At 54.6% G+C, this 22327-nt stretch overlaps 1 protein-coding gene and 2 pseudogenes across 3 annotated transcripts; all 3 read right to left on the bottom strand.

Moving 5' to 3' along the window:
- Positions 1-382: 382 nt before the first annotated feature.
- LOC136524623 (large ribosomal subunit protein uL16-like) lies at positions 383-1554 on the bottom strand (annotated as a pseudogene).
- Positions 1555-1585: 31 nt separating this feature from the next.
- Positions 1586-21535, bottom strand: LOC136524622 (protein WVD2-like 5; annotated as a pseudogene).
- Positions 11180-19175, bottom strand: LOC136519745 (uncharacterized). Of its 3 annotated transcripts, XM_066513117.1 has the most exons (3): positions 12032-19175; positions 11887-11961; positions 11180-11808 (listed from the first exon to the last, which is right to left on the bottom strand). In XM_066513117.1, exon 1 carries the CDS (start codon positions 15060-15062, stop codon positions 14055-14057), a length of 1008 nt encoding a protein of 335 aa, XP_066369214.1. In that variant the 5' UTR covers positions 15063-19175; the 3' UTR covers positions 11180-11808; positions 11887-11961; positions 12032-14054. The 3 variants fall into 3 exon arrangements, with proteins under 3 accessions (XP_066369214.1, XP_066369213.1, XP_066369215.1); XM_066513116.1 differs by having other exon boundaries at positions 11887-19175; XM_066513118.1 differs by having other exon boundaries at positions 11180-12461; positions 12543-19175.
- Positions 21536-22327: the final 792 nt, after the last annotated feature.

Below are 22327 nucleotides of genomic sequence, written 5' to 3'. Positions count from 1 at the left end.
TGCACTGCTGATTTTAGTGTAGAAATTCTATAGAGCAAGCACAGCATAAGATGATTTTAGTGCTAGAAATTCTAGTGAGCAAGCACAGAAATCCAGTTCATCTGTGAAATGTTTGATAGTCGCGAAATTCTACAAAGCAAGCACAACGTAAGATGGTTTTAGTGCTAGAAATTCTAGAGCAAGCACAGAATTCCAGTTCATCTGTGAAATGTTTGTTTAGTAACAGGGCAGATCGAGCGCGATGGGACGCATATGCCGACCAGTGAAATGAGATTCCATAGCTTCGGATCTATGCCGCCTTCGATCTTCCAGGAATGTAGTAACTTTTTGAAATTGAAACAGAATGATAATATGACATTCAAGGATAGATAAAACATGTCCATAGAAATGAGAGATGTATTGTTGTTCAGTGTTGACAACGATTACATAGCAAGGTTCAAACAATCTATTATGAATATTTAACCACCATATGGAACTGGGCTAACTAAGCAAAATCTCTGGAGTTCTGATTCGCAAAGAAATCAGTCTACGCAAAAGCTTAATGTTCTAACAAGACACGCCTTCCCAGGAGCACCCTTAAACAAGGACTATGACACCAAGCAGCTACACAAAGGCCAAAAGAACCCCCAAGCAGCTGCACAAAGGCCAAAAGATGAACCACCAAGCAGCTGCACACAAAGGCCAAAAGATGAACCAGTATTATAAAATAAGATAGACCAGTTATAAACCAAGCCCATAAACCGAAAGGGCATACTCCGTATATTGGAATTACATCAAACAGTACAAAATTATTCAAGATCAGTTCTTCACATGTGAAGCATATGATGCTTAAACAGGGACACAAATAAATGAGTAACTGGAAAACCTTTTCACCTTAGCATTGACACCATCAGGTGTGACCGTGTGAGTGCGATTCTACCCTCGCTCTTGTACTTGAGAGGGTGAACTTGGTGAAGCCACTGAAAAAACAAGGCAATGAACCAAACAAGTTAGACTCAGACCCTACATCAATGCTGTGACATGGGTTCAACATCAAAGCATCTTCATTCCCACATACCACTTTTCTGCTCCGAATGATGTTTTGGCAGCCAGGGAACTTGAACTTGGCACGGCGAAGGGCTTCTTCAGCGTTATTAGCATTGCTTTCCTTGCAGCGCACAGAAAGTAGGACCTGACCAGTGTCCACATGAGCACAGGTACCCTGGGGCTTGCCAACCCCTCATTCCAGTCTGCAGCCGATCAGCTCCGGCACATGGAAGCATCTTGTTGATATGAAGGACATGGAACGGATGACCCTGACCATCAGGAGGAAGGCATCCTTTCTAGCACTCTTGGTCATATACTTGTTGCAAGCAATGTGGGTAGCCTTAAGAGTCTCACTAGAAACATTCTCCCTCTCCCAACTTACCAGGTGACACAGAAGGGGAACTCATCCAATCCATTCTTCATCCCAACATCATAGATCCTGATCTTGGGATCAGGGACACCACGACAGTACCTAGACTTTGGGTATGGCTTGCTCTTGATCTGGCAATAGCTTCTTGCTGGTCTTGGTCAGAGAAATAACAAGGGACCTGGTTATAACCAATGTGCAGAAAATGACATTGAAGCATAGCATATCATTAGAAACACAAGTGCAGACAAGGAAAATAAAGCACACACAGACACCTTACCATCTACATCATTATTTCATTATATAAGTGCAAACTCCACACAAATCATAACCAGAACTTCAACCTCGAAAACCATTTTTTAATGATTCAGTGCAACTAACACATAGTCCTTCCAATTCTATCAAAACAAATCCTGTGGACCATGATACAGATACTCAATCAAGTGGCATCATTGCTCAGGTTTAGGGAGATACAAATTAGTCCATAATTCATACAAGATGGTCACAGATGGGCCGATTCACTGTAAACAGAACCCACACATCACACAAAATGAAAGCCAAGCCAATAAGATATAAATAGACTATTCAGTGCTCTTAACATAATAAAGTTATAGTATTAAACACGTTCTACTCCTTGCTAGATGTCCACAGGGAATTATTTTGCTTGTAATAACAAAGGCATCCACTCAAACAGAATGGAAACAGACCATACGAATCAGAGATCAAGCATTCAATGTTTTAGACAAGAAGATGTAGCTCCGAATCAGCGACCCTACTACAGACAAACAGGCCGCACTAAATCACAGAGCTTTGCAAAATCGGGTACATATTTGTACTAGGATGGCAAGGAAATTGACTCAACCCTGGAGATAGGACAAGATAATATGAAATTCCGCCAACTACAAATACCTCGTATGTCAATAGAAACTAAGATAAACAATACAAGGGGTCACTGCCATTCTTCAAACTCCTGGTGATGAGACTAATTTTAGTACATAATACCAGCCAACAGTTTACTGCAGCAGTAGCAAAATGTGATAAAGGAAGCTGAGGCACAACTCTCTCCTTTCATAGGAGTCGGCTTGATAGGTTCCTACACGTTGAGTCCAGGTTCATCAGGTGTAACTTGAGCGTGAATTGGCTCTCGAACAAGACCTATCGACGATGACTTGTTTTCTAGCTCTTCTGCAGATGAAACAGATGTTGCAATGTCAACTTTCGTTGTTTGCTCTGAAGGCAATTTAGGGAGAGATTTCCGTTGGGGCTTCTTTACTGCATTTGCAGCGGGTACTTTCTTAACACCATTTTGGGAGACCCTTTCATCGAGATTCAGTTGAGCTGAACAAGCTGGAGGATTTGAATTTCCTTTTGTCCCTCCTGAGGATGTGTTCTTGGAGCGACCAAGCTTTGGTGATCTAGCTCTTGTTGTAGGGATCTAAGATCAACAGAAAATAATATTGGGAGCCATAACCTTTATACCTAGTGGCAAGCTGGGTAAGAAAATTTTAAGTGTGACATAGCTGTTATTGGAAATTCAAAAGCAACAATCCAATGAAAACAAGACCAAACTAGGTGTCGGATACCGTGAGAAGGGGTATCCTAAGAAAGAACCAAAAAGCGACTACTTAGACTTCGTAAAGATCGAAACCAGCTAACAACCGCTGGCCTCGGCCGATTCTCCGACTCGCCCGAGGCCCCCTCATCGCTGGCCTCGGGCGACCTCTCGTCACGGGCCTCGGCCGGGTCGCCGACCCTCCGCCTCACGCGAGGCGGGCTCGGCAACACTCCGTTGCCTCTTCCTACACCTGTCCCTCTGACAAAACGTCACGTCGCATTAACTCAGCCAACTGCTGCCACTGACATCGGCCGCATGCTCGGCACAGTACAGCGGAATGGCCGACGGGACAGGAGGCAGGACTAGGCAGGGGTTACCCGCCACTGTGCCCACCGCTATGCACATGGTTGACGCCCATGCCTCACTGTGCTGCCAACTCCTGCTCCGAGAACAACACGGCGTGGGGAGCCACGTCCGGGATACTGTGGCCTCGGAATCAGTACCCAGGACCAATAATTCCCTCCAAAGCCTTGGCAGTTTGCTTCAGGGGCTTGGCAGCCTGAGGATCCATGTCCACCGAGCCCCCCATGATGGCTCGGCCTCGGCATCTGTAGAGCCTCGGCTCCCTACGACATCATCGCACGATGACCGGCACGTCACCCGCCATGTCCTGCCTCAAGCTGTACTGGAGCCCCACGATGCACAAAATCAAGTATGACCAGCGCGTCACTTCTGCACGACAAGGACGGGGCCACTCCATCGACCATGCCACGGCAATGGCCAGCTGCAGGGCTCGGACACGCCATCCCCATTTATAGAACGCTATGTAGCAACATATGTACGTTCCTGGTTCTCCCTTAGAGTATAAAAGGGAGGGACCGGGGCCATTTCTAGGGAGGGAAAACGATGAGCAGAAAGAGGAACTCACCAATAGAACCACACACTTCTACGCTGCTTGAGAACAACGCCTCAAGCAGCCCGCACCACCCCCACCGAGACCTAGGGCTAGCTCCCTCTCTCACCTAGCTTGTAACCCCCTACTACGAGCACTCTGGTGCAAGGAATACAAGATCGAACTCTTAGACTAGATGTAGGGCATTGATTGCCTGAACCAGTATAAACCTTGTGTCTCTTTGCATCACCATCAGGGATTAGGGGCACGCAGCACAAATTCACTCGTTGGTTAAGGACCCCCCCGGTCCGAAACGCCGACAGTTGGCGCGCCAGGTAGGGGCTCGCTGCGTGTTAGCTTCATCGTCCCAGCAAGTTCCGGATGGCAGACCCCGTACGACCGTTGCGTCTCGGCACGGTGGTATGGTTCGGGAGCCTAGAGTTCATGTCTCTAGGATGGGGATACGATATGGTACTCCTCACACCCCGAGCTCCACTGCCCGACGATGTTACCACAGACCCGCAGCCCAGGCGTAGGCAGCGTCTGGGCCGCGGCTCCCGTAGCACTCGCCAGGCGCGACGCGAGCGGGACCGCCCCGACACCACGCAAGCTCGGGGCAACGCGCCACGCTCCGCCGGTATCCCTTGCCCGGCTGATGGTACAGAGTCCCTGGTCGGGGACTTATCCAACCTGAGCTTGGGCAAGGAAAAGATTCCAGCGACGCACGGCGACGCCTCGTCATCGAGTTCTGTCCCGCCACCTCCTGAGGGGCCAGCCCCGGCGGAGCGGCGCCCGGCAATGGCACCATCCTCGTACCCCTTCGGGTTGATAAACACCGCCGCCTCCTTTGCTTCCGCCTACGCTTCCAAGCACGCAGAGCCCTCAGGACTCCACCAACATTTCGCCCTCGACTTCTCCCCCGCAACATCGGCGCACGCCCATGCTGACTCCTCGGAAGAAGACGAGGCATGGGCCGGAGCAGACTTCTCCAGTCTTTGTGACCCCGAAGCCATGCACCGCTTCATGACTGCAAGCGACTACTGCTTCGGCTACTCCGACTCTGATGACGAAGGGACTTACGATCCGTCTCGTGAGTGCTTCCACGTCGGGCTCGGGATGCCAAGGGCGGGCAAAGAGGACGAGAGGACAGGCAACCATTCCCCGCCTCGGGCAAGGGCGGGCGATGCCACACCTCCGCGTCTCGAAGCCCCGGCAGCACGGAATGAGAATCCCATCCGCGGGGAGCATTGATGCCCAGACCTGGAGTAGCTCCGCGAGCTTCAAGCCAAGGTCGAACAAGACCGACTCCTTCTGCAACAGCTTCGGGACACTCTCGAGCAGGAGCAGCAAGGGCGCGGTGAGGGCGGAGGAGCCCGACGGAGGGCCCGCGATGTCCATCACCGCATCAATGACAACGAGGGGGGTGAGCCACCCCCAATCTTTAATCCCGCTAGCCAGAATGTTCCAGCGGCTGCGATGCTGGTCCGAGCAATGCCCGAGCCCTCCACCACCGAGGGGCGACGGGTCCGCGGAGAGCTCCGCGACCTCCTCGAGACCGCTGCGGTGCAGCAGGCCGAAAGTTCCGCCTCCCGCCGGCGCGGAGGCACTTCGGAGCAACCCACGGCGCAACCTCGCTGGGGCCAGGATGCCTCGGTCCGTCCCGAGCCCGCTCGCGCGCCGACGGCCAATAGGGCCCCCTCGGTGCGCGATCGACCTAGAGACCAACGCGAGGCACAAGGCGACCACGAAGTAGTTGGTAGGCGACGGCGCCACGACGACGGAGCCGCCCGGGGCTACCACCCACACCGAGGCGGCCGCTACGATAGTGAAGAGGACCGTAGTCCTTCTCCCGAGCCACCCGGCCCTTGGGTCTTTAGTAGAGCCATCCGCGACGCTCACTTCCCAGCCCAGTTCCGGCAACCTGCCAACCTCACAAAGTATAGCGGCGAGACGAACCCTGAGCTATGGCTAGCCGATTATCGCCTGGCTTGTCAGCTAGGTGGTGCGGACGATGACCTGCTCATCATCCGCAACCTCCCTTTGTTCTTGTCAGACTCAGCGCGAGCCTGGCTCGAACACCTTCCCCTCGCACAGATCCACGACTGGCACGACTTGGTGAGAGTCTTTGTCGGGAATTTCTAGGGCACCTACGTGCGCCCCGGGAACTCCTGGGACCTCAAAGGTTGCCGCTAGAAGCCGGACGAATCTCTTCGAGATTTCATCCGGCGCTTCTCCAAGAAATGCACCGAGTTGCCCCGCGTCGGTGACTCGGAAATCGTCCAAGCATTCCTCTCTGGCACCTCCTGCCGAGACCTGGTCCGAGAATTGGGCCGGAACGTACCAACCACAGCGGCCGCACTCCTCGACATCGCCACCAACTTCGCCTCGGGCGAAGAGGCGGTTGGGGCCATCTTCCCCAACAACGACGCCAAGGGGAAGCAGAAGGACGAGGCCCCCGAGGCCTCGCCCACCCGCGTCCCCAAGAGAAAGAAGAAGGGTCACCCAGGGAAGCAGGAGGTCCTCGAGGTCGGCCATGTCGCCACAGCAGATCGCAGGAATCCCCGAGGCCCCCGGGGCCCCAGGCTATTTGACGACATGCTTAAGAAGCCCTGTCCTTACCATCAAGGTCCGGTGAAGCATGCCCTCGAGGAGTGCACCATGCTCTGGCGTTACTATGCCAGGCTTGGGCTCCCTGACGATGATGACGCCAGGAAAAGGGGCGTCGGCGAGAGGGACGGCGATAAAGATGATGGGTTCCCCGAGGTACGCAACGCCTTCATGATCTTTGGCGGACCCTCGGCATGCCTCACGGCACTCCAGCGAAAGAGGGAACGCCGGGAGGTCTTCTCGGTCAAGGTGGCCACCCCCCGGTACCTCGATTGGTCTCGGGAGGCAATCACCTTTGATTGGGATGACCACCCCGATTATGTTCCGAACCCCGGGCAGTACCCGCTCATCGTCGACCCGATCATCGGCAACACCCGGCTTACCAAAGTGCTCATGGACGGAGGCAGCGGCCTCAACATCCTCTACGTCAACACTCCTGGAGCTCCTGGAGCTCGACCAGTCATGGCTCCGAGGCGGTTCCACGCCCTTCCACGGCGTCGTGCCAGGAAAGCACACACGGCCCCTCGGGCGCATCGACTTACCCATCTGCTTTGGCACTCCCTCCAAGTACCGCAAGGAGGTCCTCACCTTCGAGGTGGTTGGGTTCAAGGGGGCTTACCACGCCATCTTGGGGCACCCATGCTACGCCAAGTTCATGGCGGTCCCCAACTACACCTACCTCAAGCTCAAGATGCCAGGCCCCAACGGCATCATCACCGTCAAGTCCACATACGAACATGCATACGACTGCGACGTCGAGTGCATCGAGTACGCCGAGGCCATTGTGGAGGCCGAGACCCTCATCGCCAATCTCGACCAGCTTGGTAGCGAGGTTCCCGACGCCAAGCGGCACGTCGGGACCTTCGAGCCCGCGAAGGCCGTCAAGCTCATCCCTGTCGATCCCACTGTCCCCAACGGCCGTGGACCGAAGATCAGCGCCACCCTCGACAGCAAATAGGAGGCTATGCTCGTCGACTTTCTCTGTGCGAACGTCGATATGTTCGCATGGAGTCCCTCGGACATGCCGGGCATACCAAGGGAGGTCGCCGAGCACGCCTTAGATATCCGGGCGGGCTCCAGGCCAGCGAAGCAGCGCCTGTGCCGGTTCGACGAGGAGAAGCGCAGGGCCATCGGCGAAGAAGTGCAGAAGCTCATGGCAGCCAGGTTCATCAAGGAAGTATTCCATCCAAAGTGGTTGGCTAACCCTGTATTAGTCAGGAAGAAAAGTGGCACGTGGAGGATGTGCGTGGACTACACTGGTCTAAATAAAGCGTGCCCGAAGGTCCCATTCCCACTACCACGAATTGACCAAATCGTCGACTCCACTGTAGGATGCGAAACCCTCTCCTTCCTTGATGCGTATTCCGGTTACCACCAAATCAAGATGAAAGAGTCCGATCAGCTCGCGACCTCTTTCATCACTCCATTCGGCATGTACTGCTACGTAACCATGCCGTTCAGCCTCAGAAACGCTGGGGCTACTTACCAGCGGTGCATGATCCAAGTCTTTGGCGAACACATCGGGCGAACCATTGAGGCCTACGTGGATGACATTGTAGTCAAGTCCAGGAAGGCCGGTGATCTCGTCGGCGACTTGGAGGTTGCCTTCACATGTCTCAGAGAGAAGGGCATCAAGCTCAACCCCGAGAAGTGTGTCTTCGGGGTTTCCCGAGGCATGCTCTTGGGATTCATAGTCTCGGAACGTGGTATCGAGGCCAACCCGGAGAAGGTCTCGGCCGTGACCAACATGGGCCCGATCCGAGACCTCAAAGGGGTGCAGAGGGTCATGGGATGCCTTGTGGCCCTAAGCCGCTTCATCTCGCGCCTCGGCGAAAAAGGCCTGCCCCTGTACCGCCTCTTGAGAAAGTCCGAGCGCTTTTCTTGGACCACCGAGGCCGAGGAAGCCCTCGCTAGGCTCAAAGCACTGCTCACCAACCCCCCCGTCCTGGTTCCGCCCACCGAGGGCGAGCACCTCTTACTCTATGTCACCGCGACGACCCAAGTGGTCAGCGCGGCCGTAGTAGTCGAGAGGCAGGAGAAGGGACATGCTCTACCCGTCCAACGACCTGTCTACTTCATCAGTGAAGTGCTCTTCGAGACTAAGACGCGTTACCCCCACATCCAGAAGCTGGTTTACGCCATAGTCTTGGCTCGACGCAAGCTGCGTCACTACTTCGAGTCCCACCCGGTGACTGTGGTGTCGTCTTTTCCTCTGGGAGAGATAATCCAAAACCGGGAGGCCTCGGGTAGAATAGCCAAGTGGGCTGTCAAACTTATGGGGGAAACCTTGTCTTTCGCGCCTCGGAAAGCGATCAAATCACAGGTCCTGGCCGACTTTGTAGCCGAGTGGACCGACACACAGCTGCCACCCGCTCAGATCCAATCAGAATGCTGGACCATGTACTTCGATGGGTCTCTGATGAAGACTGGGGCTGGTGCGGGCCTGCTCCTGGTCTCACCCCTCGGAGTACACATGCGCTACATGATCCGTCTTCACTTCACCGCCTCCAACAACGTGGCCGAATACGAGGCCCTCGTCAACGGCCTACAAATCGCCATCGAACTTGGAGTGCGACGTCTCGACATATGGGGTGATTCGCAGCTCGTCGTCGATCAGGTGATGAAAGAGTCAAGCTGCCATGGCCCCAAAATGAAGGCGTACTGCATGATAGTATGTCGCCTAGAGAACAAGTTCGATGGTCTCGAACTCAACCACGTTGCGCAAAAATACAATGAGGCCGCGGACGAACTAGCAAAGATGGCGTCGACGAGGGCCCCGGTCCCCCCGAACATCTTCGCCAGAGACCTCTGCAAACCTTCCATCGACTGCACCTCGGCGGTGGAAGATGGCTCACCGGTCAAGCCCGTCGAAGGGCCCGAGGCCCCCTCTGCCGCCAAGACCCCCGTAGTCGAGCCTGAAGTCATGGAAATCGAAGCAGAGCCTCCCGAGGCCGACTAGGGTACGGACTGGCGAGTCCCGTTCCTTGATTACCTCATCCAGGGAGAGCTCCCTGCAGACAGGACCAACGCCCGACGGCTTGCACGGCGAGCCAAAACTTACGTCCTCTATGACCACGAGTTGTACAGGCAAAGCCCGTCAGGCGTCCTCCAACGATGCATCACTACCGAGGTAGGCCAGGCCCTGCTTTGGGACTTGCACGCGGGAGCCTGCGGGCACCATGCGGCACCTCGAACACTCGTCGGAAATGCCTTTCGCCAAGGATTCTACTGGCCAACGGCAGTTGCCAACGCCACCAAGCTAGTACGCTCCTGCGAGGGATGTCAGTACTATGCACGGCAGACGCACCTCCCGGCCCAAGCCCTCCAAACCATCCCCATCACATGGCCATTCGCCGTGTGGGGTCTGGACATGGCTGGGCCTCTGTAGAAGGCCCCCGAGGGCTACACCCACCTGCTGGTAGCCATCGACAAGTTCTCCAAGTGGATAGAGGCTCGCCCGATCCCGCAAATCAAATCCGAGCAAGCGGTTCTATTCTTCACTGACATCATCCACAGGTTCGGGGTTCCTAACACCATCATCACTGACAATGGGACACAATTCACCGGTCACAAGTTCCTGACGTTCTGCGATGATCACCACATCTAGGTGGCCTGGTCGGCCGTAGGACACCCTAGGACGAATGGCCAAGTATAGCGTGTCAACGGCATGATCCTACAAGGCCTTAAGCCAAGAATATTCAACCGGTTGAAGAAGTTTGGCAAGAAATAGCTTGCCAAACTCCCGTCAGTCGTCTGGAGCCTAAGAAACACCCTAAGCCGAGCCACGGGATTCACACCGTTCTTTCTGGTCTATGGAGCCGAGGCCATCCTCCCCCCACTGACTTAGAATACGGTTCCCCGAGGCTACAGGCGTACAACGAGCAAAGCAACCGCACTGCCCGCGAAGACGCCCTCGACCAACTAGAGAAAGCCCGAGACGTCGCGCTGCTACACTCAGCCAGGTACCAGCAAGCCCTACGACGCTACCAAGCCCGACGCGTCCAAAGCCGAGACCTGAAGGTGGGCGACCTGGTGCTGAGACTGAGGTAGAGCAACAAGGGCCGCCACAAGCTGACCCCACCCTGGGAAGGGCCGTACATCGTCGCTCAAGTGCTGAAGCCCGGGACCTACAAGTTAGCCAACGAGAAGGGCGAAGTCCTCACCAACGCTTGGAACATAGAACAGCTACGTCATTTCTACCCTTAAATTTCCAAGCATTGTATATTTTGTTTCTCGAAATACATTAAAGAAGCATCTTTAGTTGTTCTAATTTTTCGAGAAACCCCCATCAAGGGGAACCTATCCCGTACTAGGACAAGTCGATTACAAAAAAACCTAAGGACCGGAGGTTCGCCTCAAGAGCAAAAGGCTGGCCGAGCTGAGAGATAAGCCTACGCCTCCGGGCTACGGCAACTCCCTCACCACCTTTCACTCGAGAGGCAGCCCAGGCTCCGAGGGGGTTTTTTCAAAGGACTTGTCTAGAAATCAGAACAGAAGGTAAAACGCTTTACGATAACGCTTCAAGGGAGACTCAGCCATGCCTCCACAGGGCCGAGCCTCCCTCGGGGGCTAGAAGGGGGGGAACCCCCCTAAGTCCCGGACACCATTTCTTAATCGATTTTTAGTTAAATTCCTACGCCAAACTCTCTCTAGCGTGCTCTAACAGACCATTTGTAAAGAACCTAAGGACCAAAAGTATGTCTCAAGGCTAAAAGGCCGGCCGAGCCGTGAGAACTTAGGCTCCAAGGGAGTTTTTACAGATGATACGTTCGGAGGCGAGACAGAGGATAGAGGCTCGGAAATACAATAAAACGATTAGAAAAAACGTATATATACAAGCACCTCACAAAGGTCTCGACGGCCACAAATGTCACGACACAGTAATAAATCTAACTTATTACATGGCCCCCTCGGCCCAGGTCAAGGCGCAGGGTCTCCCACGTCGACAGACGGCGAAGGAGGGACCACCTCCTCTTCGAACAGCTTCGCCAACGCCGTGCCGGGGCCCTCGACTGCCGCTTCCAGCCTCGTCAGCTCCTCCTCGGCCTCGACGGCATCCTCGGACAGGAAATAGCCGTCACTGACGCCTTCGACGTCGACGCCGGTGTAGTGCGAAGAGACGACGGCCAGGGCACGTTTGACGCCTGTGTAGCGCCTCTCGCAGTCGCTGACGCGCTTGGCCAATCAACGCAGTCAGGCGGCTCCTAAGGGAGCTACCCGATTGAACCCCCTCCATCTCCAGGGCCTCGCAGATGGCGCGAGCGGCGCTCTGCAGCATGTCGTGCTCCTCGATCTCGCGATCGAGCACTGTCTGCAGCGCGACGGAGGCCTCGGTCAACCACGAGACCTCATCGTCCAACCCTGCGCCAAAACAAGTAGAATGGGATTAAGCGTCAAAGAAAACAAGCCAAACAGGGGCATGAGGCCTGTGGGACTCACCCTTGGCCTTCTCCTTCCAGCGCTGGACCTCGACACGAGAGGCCTCGGCTGCCCTAGAAGCCTCCTTCTCCAGCTCTACGTCGCGACAAGAAGTCAGGTGTCGAACGCATGAAAAAACGAACGAAACAAAGGGAACAGGACTCACCCTCGGCCTTTTCCCTCCATTTTAGGGCCTCGCCTTGGGAAGCCTTGGCCGCCTTGGTAGCCTCTGCCAAGGCACCTTTTGTCAGCTCGTGCGCCCGCTGCTCCGCACCTAGCTGCCCGGCGGTGGCTATGGCGATGGCCCTCACTTCTTCCGCCCGGGAGTTGGAGGCGTCTCGCTCGTCGGCCACACGGGTCAGTTCCTCCTCCAGCTCCTTGACCCATGCTGCCAAAGGGGTGACCTACCCCTGAGCCGTGGCCGCCTCAGCCTCCCGGTTGTCACAGCGAAGACAGAGATCCTCCGCCTCCGCGCTCCGCGCCGACAGAAGCTCGTTGGCATGGGCGAGCAGCTCCCTCTACCGACAGAGCTCGTCCCAGACGCCCCTCTCCCACTGAAGGAACAGCGACTTCTCGAAGGACCAGGCCTCGAGCTCCTGGATAGGTAGAACACAAGTTGAGCACTACAAATAAACCCGGAGAAAGACGACGTCACACGAGAAAAGGGGGATACGTACCTGCGAGACCCCAGGCAGGTCATTGGCCACGACGGACAGCGCTGTCCGCAACGACCGTTCCACCAGGCTATGGTACTACTCGAGGGTGTCCCAGCGACCCCCCTCGGCCACATCCTCAAGTGCAAAGATGGGCTCCCACTCGGGGTCATCCCGGCTCCGCCACCAGACGCGCGGGTGATCCCACCCGTACAGCTCAAGCCGCACTCGCACGAGGGCCGCACTTCCCTCGCCCAAAGCCGAAGCTGGCTGTTCCACGGCGCTGGCCGCCCTAGCATCGGCCACCCCCTTCCCCTAGGAAGCATTGTCGGCAGGGATCGGGCGGACCTCCGCCTCCCGGGTGCTCCCCTGTACCGGAAGCGCGCTCTGAATTGGCGATAGGGTTGAGGCTTGCCTCGCCTCCGTCTCCACCTCCAGGGCCGCCGCCCTCGCCGCGCTCACTCCGGCCTCCACCACTTCGGCCCTGAAGTTCCCGGGCACCGCGATCTCCACCACCTCGGCCCCTAAGGTCCGGAGGGCCTCGGCAACCGTGGGGGCCTCGACCTCGATCTCACCCTCGGTGGCCTCGACAACCGTGGGGGCCTCGACCTCGACCTCGCCCTCGGTGGCCTCCACAGCCGAGGGGGTCTTGGCCGCACCCACAGTGGCCTTGACAGCTGCAGGTGCTACGGCCTCGCGGAGTGTAGGCTCCTCCTCCTCCTCTCACCCCACGGCCGCCTGGGTAGCCCCTACCTGGGCGACCAACTCCTATACCTCCACCGCCCCTGGGGCGATGGAACCCATGCCCACCTTGAGCGCCTTGCGCGGCGCCAAGGCAGGCACTTCCGCCTGACGCTTCCGGCTGAGGGCAAAACACGGTCAGACCCACGACCAAAACAAAAGCAGGAGATGTTAAAAAACTTCACTAGCAAAATACTCACCTCAAGCGGATGCTCAACCGCTTCTTCACCGCATCCCTCCTCTGCAACGGTGGCGGTGGCACGGCCCCCGTATCCACCGAGGCCGGCCGACCTTCGCCGGACTCTGGCGCTCGCTCAACCCCCGATGGAGCCGGTCCCGCAGCCGCCTCCTCCACCTCTGCCATCAAGCCTAGCGGGCTGACGGCACGCTTTCCCAACGCCCTCGTCTCAGGCGTATCGGCCTCGGCCGCGGGGCGGGCGCTCATCTGCCCCGAGTCGCCGTCTCCTCCTCCTCCTTGGGACGCCAGACCGCCCACCGACGCCCCAAGAACCATCTCCCAGACGTCAGGGAGGCGGTCAAGGGGACCCCGCCCCACCTCACCACCATCGTCGCCGCTCGAACCCTCCACCGACGTCGACGGAGACGCCTCCACTGGGAGACCCTCGAGCTTCTGCTTCCGGCGACGCTTTTCCAGAGCGTCGCGCTCAACGATCTTCTTCTTACGCTTTGTCGTCTTAGCGTCCTTCTTCTTCTTCTGGGCCTCCGCGTACGCCCGGTTTACCGCCCGTCGCTGTGCGTCTTCAGGGACGGGCGGTGGGGAGGCTCGTATGTCCCTCATCCCCTGCAAAAAACGACGAATACGAATAAGGGCTCAGGCCAAGGAGAGGAACAAGGAGGCCTCGGAGGCTGCAGCCACACACGACTCACCAGGGAAAGGTACCCCGGCGTCGGGCGCATCGGGAACGGGGATAGGCCGCCGATCTTCTGCCACCCCTCGACCGCCTCGTTCACCCGGCGCAGAACCTCCTCGTCGGAGAAGGGCGCGGCGGACATCTGGATGCCGTCAATCGGCTTGTCCAGCGTCATCTCGAACAAACGTCGCCACCACGCCATCAGCGGCAGCACCCTCCGGCGATGGAAGGCCGCCATCGCCACTGTCGCCGTAAGGCCACGATCGTGCAGCCTTTCCAGCGCCTTCAGCAGTTGCCGCAGCCTGTGTTGCTCCTCGCTCGGGACGCCATACCGCCAGTGCTCCGGCTGAACCTCCACTACCCTCCCAGTATAAGGAGGAAGCCCGCCGTCGTTGTTGCGGAGGTAGAACCAGCTGGAGTACCAGCGACGATTGGACGACGTGAGTTGGGCTGGGATGTAGAGGTTCAGCCGGTCCTGACGCACTTGGAGAGTGCAGCCGCCGGTCCTCGTCGCCTTCCTCGTGCCCGTCATACCCGTTGGCCTGGTGGTATGCGTCGCCCGAAATAGGTGAAGCCACAGCTCCCAATGGGGAGGGATTCCTAGGTACCCCTCGCAGACGGTGACGAAGGTGGCCGCCTGCGCAATGGAGTTGGGGTTGAAGTTGTGGAGCTCCACGCCATAGTAATGTGGGAGCGCCCGCATGAACCGATCCACCGGGAGGCCAAAACCACGCTCGTGGAAGGACACGAAGCTCACGACGTAGCCATCGCGAGGCCTCGGCTCTGGTTCGCCTCCCGGAGCCATCCACTCCGGCCTGCTGGGATCGGTGATCGGGCGGAGGAGACCGTCGTCGACAAGCGACTGCAGCACTCCCATGGTCACATCAGACCGATCCCATGGGTCCGCCAGGAGGACCACGACGTTGGCCATGCGCGCAGTGGAGGTCGCGACTACGGCAGTAAGGCTCGCTTTCTGCCTCTCACTCCCCCCCTCTCTCCCTTCTTCCCGGTGCTCTCTGTTTTTCTTTAGCAACAGCTAGAAGGCAGCAAAGGCAGACACAGGCAAGGTAAGGGGAGAAGGGGCGAGGCTCGTTTTGTATTTATGCAGGGAAGGGAGCAAGTCGTGGGCGACGAAATCAGGGAAGTTTCCCCCAAAAAATCTGCTGCGGTTATCCAGATCCAGTCGTACCGCCCACGTGCCCACTCCCTCCTCATTAATTGCGTGTACGGTTACGTCCCGTCAGCTGACACCACGTCGCATCCAACCACAGCAGCAGCAGGCGCCATTTCACCTCCCTAAAAAAGCCGCCTCAAAAGACGCGCCTACCGTTGTTAGCCGTAGGGAGAGAAATAACCCCCACCCGATTCCTTTCAGGCAAAGGAACTGGGCACCGAGCCCACTACGGTCCAGGGGTTCGAAGGCTGGACCCTTAGGGGTTTCGACAGCCGCCCCTGGACAATAGAGTTAGGGACGACTATGGGCGAGCCTATATGAGGCTGAGGTCCAAGCAAGCGGAACGCTTGGGACGCCCTGTGTCGTGTCCGAGACCAGCAGGGAGGTCTCCGAATGGGATCCCACCGTAGGGAGGCACCGAGCCACCGAGGCCCAGTGAACGGCCTCGGCACCCACTAGAGAAACCCTCCGGTACTCTTGGAGCGCATCTCCGGACCGCTAGCCGACCCCCAGCGAATGGGGTACGGGCCTCCACTCGGACTTACCCGATAATAGCTCACCAGAAATGCCATCGCTCGCACCCACCGAGGGTAGCATGGCACATTCCACCCCTCCTTCCGAGCGAAAAGGAAGCGCGAGGGTCGAACAAAAACTTAGGAGAACCCCTGATGGCCCTCTTGCTCTGCGCAAAGGCTAAGGGACTCTTCCTGCAAAACATTGCCGAGGCCCAGCGACTTAGGCTCGCACACGAGGGGGCTCGGCAAAACAAACCCTCCTTCCGAGCGAAAAGGAAGCGCGAGGGTCGTTCAAAAAGCCAGAAGAACTCCTGACGGCCCTCTTACTCCGTGCAGAGGCTAGGGAGCTCCTTCTACAAAGACACCGAGACCCCGCGACCTAGGCTCGCACCCGAGGGGGGCTCGGCAGACAGACCCTCACGCGCGAGGGGCGAACCAAAAGCTAGGGGGACCTCTGACCGCTCTCTCGCTCCGTGCGAGAGACTCGGGGGCTCCTCCTGCAACTTTGCTGAGACCCAGCGGCTCAGGCTCGCACACGAGTGGGCTCGACAAACAACCCCCCTGTCCGAGCAAAAAGGACGTGCGGGGGACGGACAAAAAAGTCAGGAGGACCCCTGACCGCCCTCTCGCTCCGTGTAGAGGCTCGGGGGCTCTTCCTGCACCCAAGATAAAGACAAGCGACCCAAGCCCGTTACGGTCCAGGGGTTCGAAGGCTGAGCCCCCAAGGGTTTCGACAGCTGCCCCAGGGCAACAGAGTCAGGGATGACTACGGGCGAGCCTGTACGAGGCCGAGGTCCAAGCAAGCGAAATGCTTGGGACGCCTTGAGTCGTGTCCGAGACTGGTAGAGATGTCTCCGAATGGGATCCCACCATAGGGAGGCACCGAGCCACCGAGGCCCAGCGAACGGCCTCAGCACCCACAAGAGAAACCCTCTGGTACTCATGGAGAGCGTCCCTGGACCGCTAGCCTACCCCCAGCGAACGGGGTATGGGCCTCCACTCGGACTTACCCGATAACAGCTCACCGGAGATGTCATCGCTCGCGCCCACCGAGGGTAGCATGGCATCTTCCACCCCTCCTTCCGAGCGAAAAGGAAGCGCGAGGGTCGTACAAAAAGCCAGGGGAACCCCTGATGGCCCTCTCGCTCCAGGCAGAGGCTAAGGGGCTCTTCTCGCAGCATCATCGAGGCCCAGTGATCCGAACTCGCACCCACGGGCTTGGCAAACACAATGAAAACCCCTCACTCGAAAGAGAAAAAAGCCCCTGAAGAAGTGAAATCACTCCTCCAAGGCCTCGGGGGCTACACCCGGTGGGTGCGCTAGCGCGCACCCACCGAAACCTTGAGTACGAAACACCATCCCGAGAGGAACTATCAAGAGCCGATTCTCGTCAGAACCTCAGGGGGAGTGCCTTCACTCCCCACAAGGCTCGAGGGCTACTGTCGGATACCGTGAGAAGGGGTACCCTAAGCATGAACCAAAAAGCGACTGCTTAGACTTCGTAAAGATCGAAACCAGCTAACAACCGCTGGCCTCGGCCGATTCTCCGACTCGCCCGAGGCCCCCTCATCGCTGGCCTCGGGCGACCTCTCGTCACAGGCCTCGGCCGGGTCGCCGACCCTCCGCCTCACGCGAGGCGGGCTCGGCAACACTCCGCTGCCTCTTCCTACACCTGTCCCTCTGACAAAACGTCGCGTCGCATTAACTCAGTCAACTGCTGCCACTGACATCGGCCGCATGCTCGGCACAGTACAGCGGAATGGCCGACGGGACAGGAGGCAGGACTAGGCAGGGGTTACCCGCCACTGTGCCCACCGCTATGCACATGGTTAACGCCCATGCCTCACTGTGCTGCCAACTCCTGCTCTAAGAACAACGCGGCGTGGGGAGCCACGTCCGGGATACTGTGGCCTCGGAATCAGTACCCAGGACCAATAATTCCCTCCAAAGCCTCGGCAGTTTGCTTCAGGGGCTCGGCAGCCTGAGGATCCATGTCCACCGAGCCCCCCACGATGGCTCGGCCTCGGCATCTGCAGAGCCTCGGCTCCCTACGACATCATCGCACGATGACCGGCACGTCACCCGCCATGTCCTGCCTCAAGCTGTACTGGAGCCCCACGACGCACAAAATCAAGTATGACCGGCGCGTCACTTCTGCACGACAAGGACGGGGCCACTCCATCGACCATGCCACGGCAGTGGCCGGCTGCAGGGCTCGGACACGCCATCCCCATTTATAGAACGCTATGTAGCAACATATGTATGTTCCTGGTTCTCCCTTAGAGTATAAAAGGGAGGGACCGGGGCCATTTCTAGGGAGGGAAAACGACGAGCAGAAAGAGGAACTCACCAATAGAACCACACACTTCTACGCTGCTTGAAAACAACGCCTCAAGCAGCCCGCACCACCCCCGCCGAGACCTGGGGCTAGCTCCCTCTCTCGCCTAGCTTGTAACCCCCTACTACGAGCACTCCAGTGCAAGGAATACAAGATCGAACTCTCAGACTGGACGTAGGGCGTTGATTGCCTGAACCAGTATAAACCTTGTGTCTCTTTGCATCACCATCGGGGATTAGGGGCACGCAGCACAAATTCACTCGTTGGTTAAGGACCCCCCGGTCCGAAACGCCGACACTAGGCTTTGGGTGCCTTCAAATTTATTGTTTTCTTATTCATATAGCTGCTAACTCCAGCAAAATATGGATTATGGACTTGCAATGAATTTAGAATAGAACTATTAATTAGATTGCAAACCTAACAATACAACAAATGCCCCAACTAAAGACAAGAATAGCATGACCATGGGGTAATCGTTCATTTTATCTATTATTAAGCTATGAATTAAGAACCTCGTTTACAACTGTACAAGTTACCGAAAATTCAGGTGCACAAAGTGCATGATAAATCTTAAATATTCTATAGGCAAAAGACTGTAATTGGATTTAGCTATTACAAAATGTGATATGTTATATTTGAGTACAAGACTGCAAAGCTCTTTTGCTGTATGACTCAATAGAGTAAAATTTTGTAGCTACAACAAAACAAAAAACTCCTTTTATTAGCTATTTAGCTTGTTAAAAAATATTATACCAAAATTAAGGTTTTCAGTTCAACATGATGGTAAACTGAATTAAAGAACTATTGCATTTTTATAAGTCATGTTAAAACTTAATAGGCAGAAACTCGAAGGATGATTATTTGATTAATATAATCTTTTTTAGTTGAATAGTAATGCAGATAATTTTTTTTGTCTTTAGCAGTAAACTGAGATATTTTGTGATTTAGATATAGCATAGATCTGCAGCCCGCAATTCAATGGAGGAGAATAGGAAGAAGAAACTAAGCCATAAGTAAGGGGGGACAATTACCTTCTTCAACTCAACCTTGGGGGAGGTGGTTCCTTATAAAAGCTAGGCATTGGTGTTGCCTTGAAATTTAAACTCTTTCTCAGCATTTTGAGTTCAGTTTCTTCAGTTTCCTGCACAGAAGTAACAAATGGATAAAGTCAACATTATAATCAATGTCGCAACGAGCAATATCAATTCCATAGTAATATGAAAATAGAATAAGGGCACAAACCTTTGATTTTGCCTGCAAGTTCCTTTTCTCCAGTTCCTGTGCATGAATCTTCTCCTCGAGCGTTGAGTAGAACTATATCATTGCAGAACAGTGTAAGCAAAGGAACGATGCCCATATGTTCTTAAACTAAAACCAGTGCTAAGTTATCTATAATGAGTTACCTCTCTTCTTTTTTCAGTTCTCTCATCATACTTAAAAACTAAATCCATATGATGGAGTGCTGCCAACCCTTTGAGGTTTCACACTTTCATTTGATTCTTCTTCAATATCCTTTTTGACAGAATGCTGGTTGGATGCCTTCTGAGTTTTCTTCTTCTCTCTGGATTGGAATGAAGCACATGATATTGCAAGAAACTCTTTTATATCTAAGTGCGCTAAAAGGGCGTACCCAGTGCAGAGAGCTCTCGCTCTGTGTGAGGTCTGGGGAAGGGTGTCAGTGGCAAGCCTTACCCTCGCCTGTGCAATGCGAGGAGACCGTGACTCGAACCCGGGACCTTCCGGTCATAGGCGGTAAGACTCTACCGCTTGCGCCAGGCCCGCCCTTCCCCAGACCCCTAGGTAAGAGAATAAATTTACGGAGAAAAAAGTATAGTTTATGACTTGGTTGGAAACATATATATATATATATATATATATATATATATATATATATATATATATATATATATATATATATATATATATATATAGCAAGACTTGGTTTCACAGCGCAGTTTCAATTATCACAAGATGGAAGTCAAAGCAAACAGTTGTTTCCAAAATATATATTGTGTAACTATAAAATGTCTGTGGTACATGCACAGACAATAATAAATGTTCAAATAAACAAGATGATCCCAAGGGGGAAAACTCCTTTGCATATTTGACGGAACGGACAATTCAAAAAATTCATTAAATCATGCTATACTCTTATGCTACCAAAAAAATCTAGCAAACATAGTTGTACCAATAATTCATAGCATTTTCACACTCAAGGTAATCTGGGTAATTAAAACACTCAACCAACCTAGGAAAAAACTAGTTGTATTTTTAATTAAGAAATAGGCACCCAAATTCGCCCCGATGAGGACTTGACTTAGGTGGTCTGAGCGTACGTCCACACCAACCAACTGAGCTAGGATCAGTGTTTCAAAGGCGTCGCCTAGGCGTCCAGGCGTACCCAGCTTGCCTTGTGAAACAGTGGCGCCTTGTCGCCTAGGCGTCCAGGCGGACCCAACATTCACCTGGACCCCTAGTCGCCTTTTAAACACTGGCTAGGATTAGTTCCTCACAATCTGAGAAGTTAGTAGAGGTCTGGCTTAATTGGATGCTTAGAGCGCTGATTTTAAGTCCAGAATCCAAATGAGAAACAGAAACCATGAAGCAACACGGAATCACAAAGTGTAAAACGAAGAACCAAACAACTTACTTTGAGTCCTCAAGTGATGGGCTCTCCTTGGAAACTGGACGGAAATTGCTCTTTTTGGCCTTCTAATGAAATCACCACCAACAAAAATGTATAAGGTTCAAACTTCAAACTGCAAGGCACATAAACATTCCTAGAAGTAATATAGTAGCAATCATGCATATCACTATAAGCGCTATAAAAATATAGATGGGCACATCGTAACTCATAAGGTATAACAAAAGTTTAACTTACTTTCTTACTGGCACCAACATCACCATTGCTTGAAGAGCTATCAACTAGATCTGGATCAGAAACCCGTGCAATGGGCGCCTTAGGATAAGGACTGGGAGAGCTTTTTCTAGCTTGACTCTTATCCCCGCCTCGAGGGCTCTATCTCTGAGATTTAGTAACAACCTTCAGTGAATGGCCTAGAACACATGAAAATGCCAGAAAACATGTGACTGTCAGCGGACCACTGACTGAAGTCACCAGAACTGGCAATGTGTAAACGTGAAAACCTTACCTCAGGAACTCGGGGCTTTATGTCCTGGGATTGTGAGGTGGCTTCCATTTCCACTTCTTCAGATGGGTTGATCACCTCGCTCTTGCCCGAATGCGCTCCATCAGCCAGCACGTCGTGTTCTTCTGCGTGGCCCTCTACACTATCACTGGGCGTCAACTTCCCCTTGGCCCCATTGTCAATGCCCACTGCACCAATAGCATCAGTAACCTCCGTATTCGCATCCATGTTACGCTACCGTCTCAGGATTTCTTTAGGACAGATTAAAAAGAGAACTCCCAAGCCACTAGCTTGCACAAGCTATCCGCAATCACAGCAGGATCATGCTATGCCGGTTTACAAATGAATTCGCATCAAACTAGACTGAACGCAGAGAAAGAAACATTTGGTTTCAGCGCTCATGGCAAAGCTGAGATTTGCAGAATAACACGAGCAGTCCATACAAGAAAGCAAGGGTGTCCTCACCTACGAGAGAAGGAATCAGCTCCTCAGCCCCTGGCGGATCCGATCTCCGCTCCACCCCAGCGGCGCCCAGTGGGGACGAGGACGGCAAAGAATCCAACCGGAGGGGTACGGCAGGCGCGGTCTCGGTCAAAGGGCACCTAGATCTGGATCGAGCCATGGCTCTTGAGCGCATGAAAGGAAATGGTAAGGGAAAGGTGAATGCGGGAGAGCAGCGACGGTGGCGAGAGACTCCGGCAGTGGCGGTGGCGGTGGCGGTGGCGGCGGTAGGGCGGGACGGCGGGAGGGATACAGCGGGGGCGTGCGTGGCTCGTGCTTTGTCCTAGGTTTCCGGTTGGTGCTTTACTAATGAGCCACTTTCTGCTATAGCAAGAACGGATAGGTCAGCTCCTATTCCGGATCGATATGCAGAGTGATCTAGGTTCTGAAAAGGGAACTTACTTCAACAGCTCAACCCACCCAACTTTACTTTGCTTTCTTTCAGTGACAATTCGATTTATATGTATACCTCCGGAAGGGAAGAATCAGCGGTTTTCTTCGCCCATATACATTTCATTG

Source organism: Miscanthus floridulus, chromosome 18 (genome assembly GCF_019320115.1).
Source record: "Miscanthus floridulus cultivar M001 chromosome 18, ASM1932011v1, whole genome shotgun sequence".
Taxonomy (NCBI): Eukaryota; Viridiplantae; Streptophyta; class Magnoliopsida; order Poales; family Poaceae; genus Miscanthus; species Miscanthus floridulus.
Note: the sequence above shows the minus strand (reverse complement) of the source record. Positions and strands in the feature narration are given on the sequence as shown.

Excerpts from the sequence above, each read along its gene's own strand:
- LOC136519745 (XM_066513116.1), bottom strand. The coding sequence starts at position 15,062 with ATGGCCAACGTCGTGGTCCTCCTGGCGGACCCATGGGATCGGTCTGAT.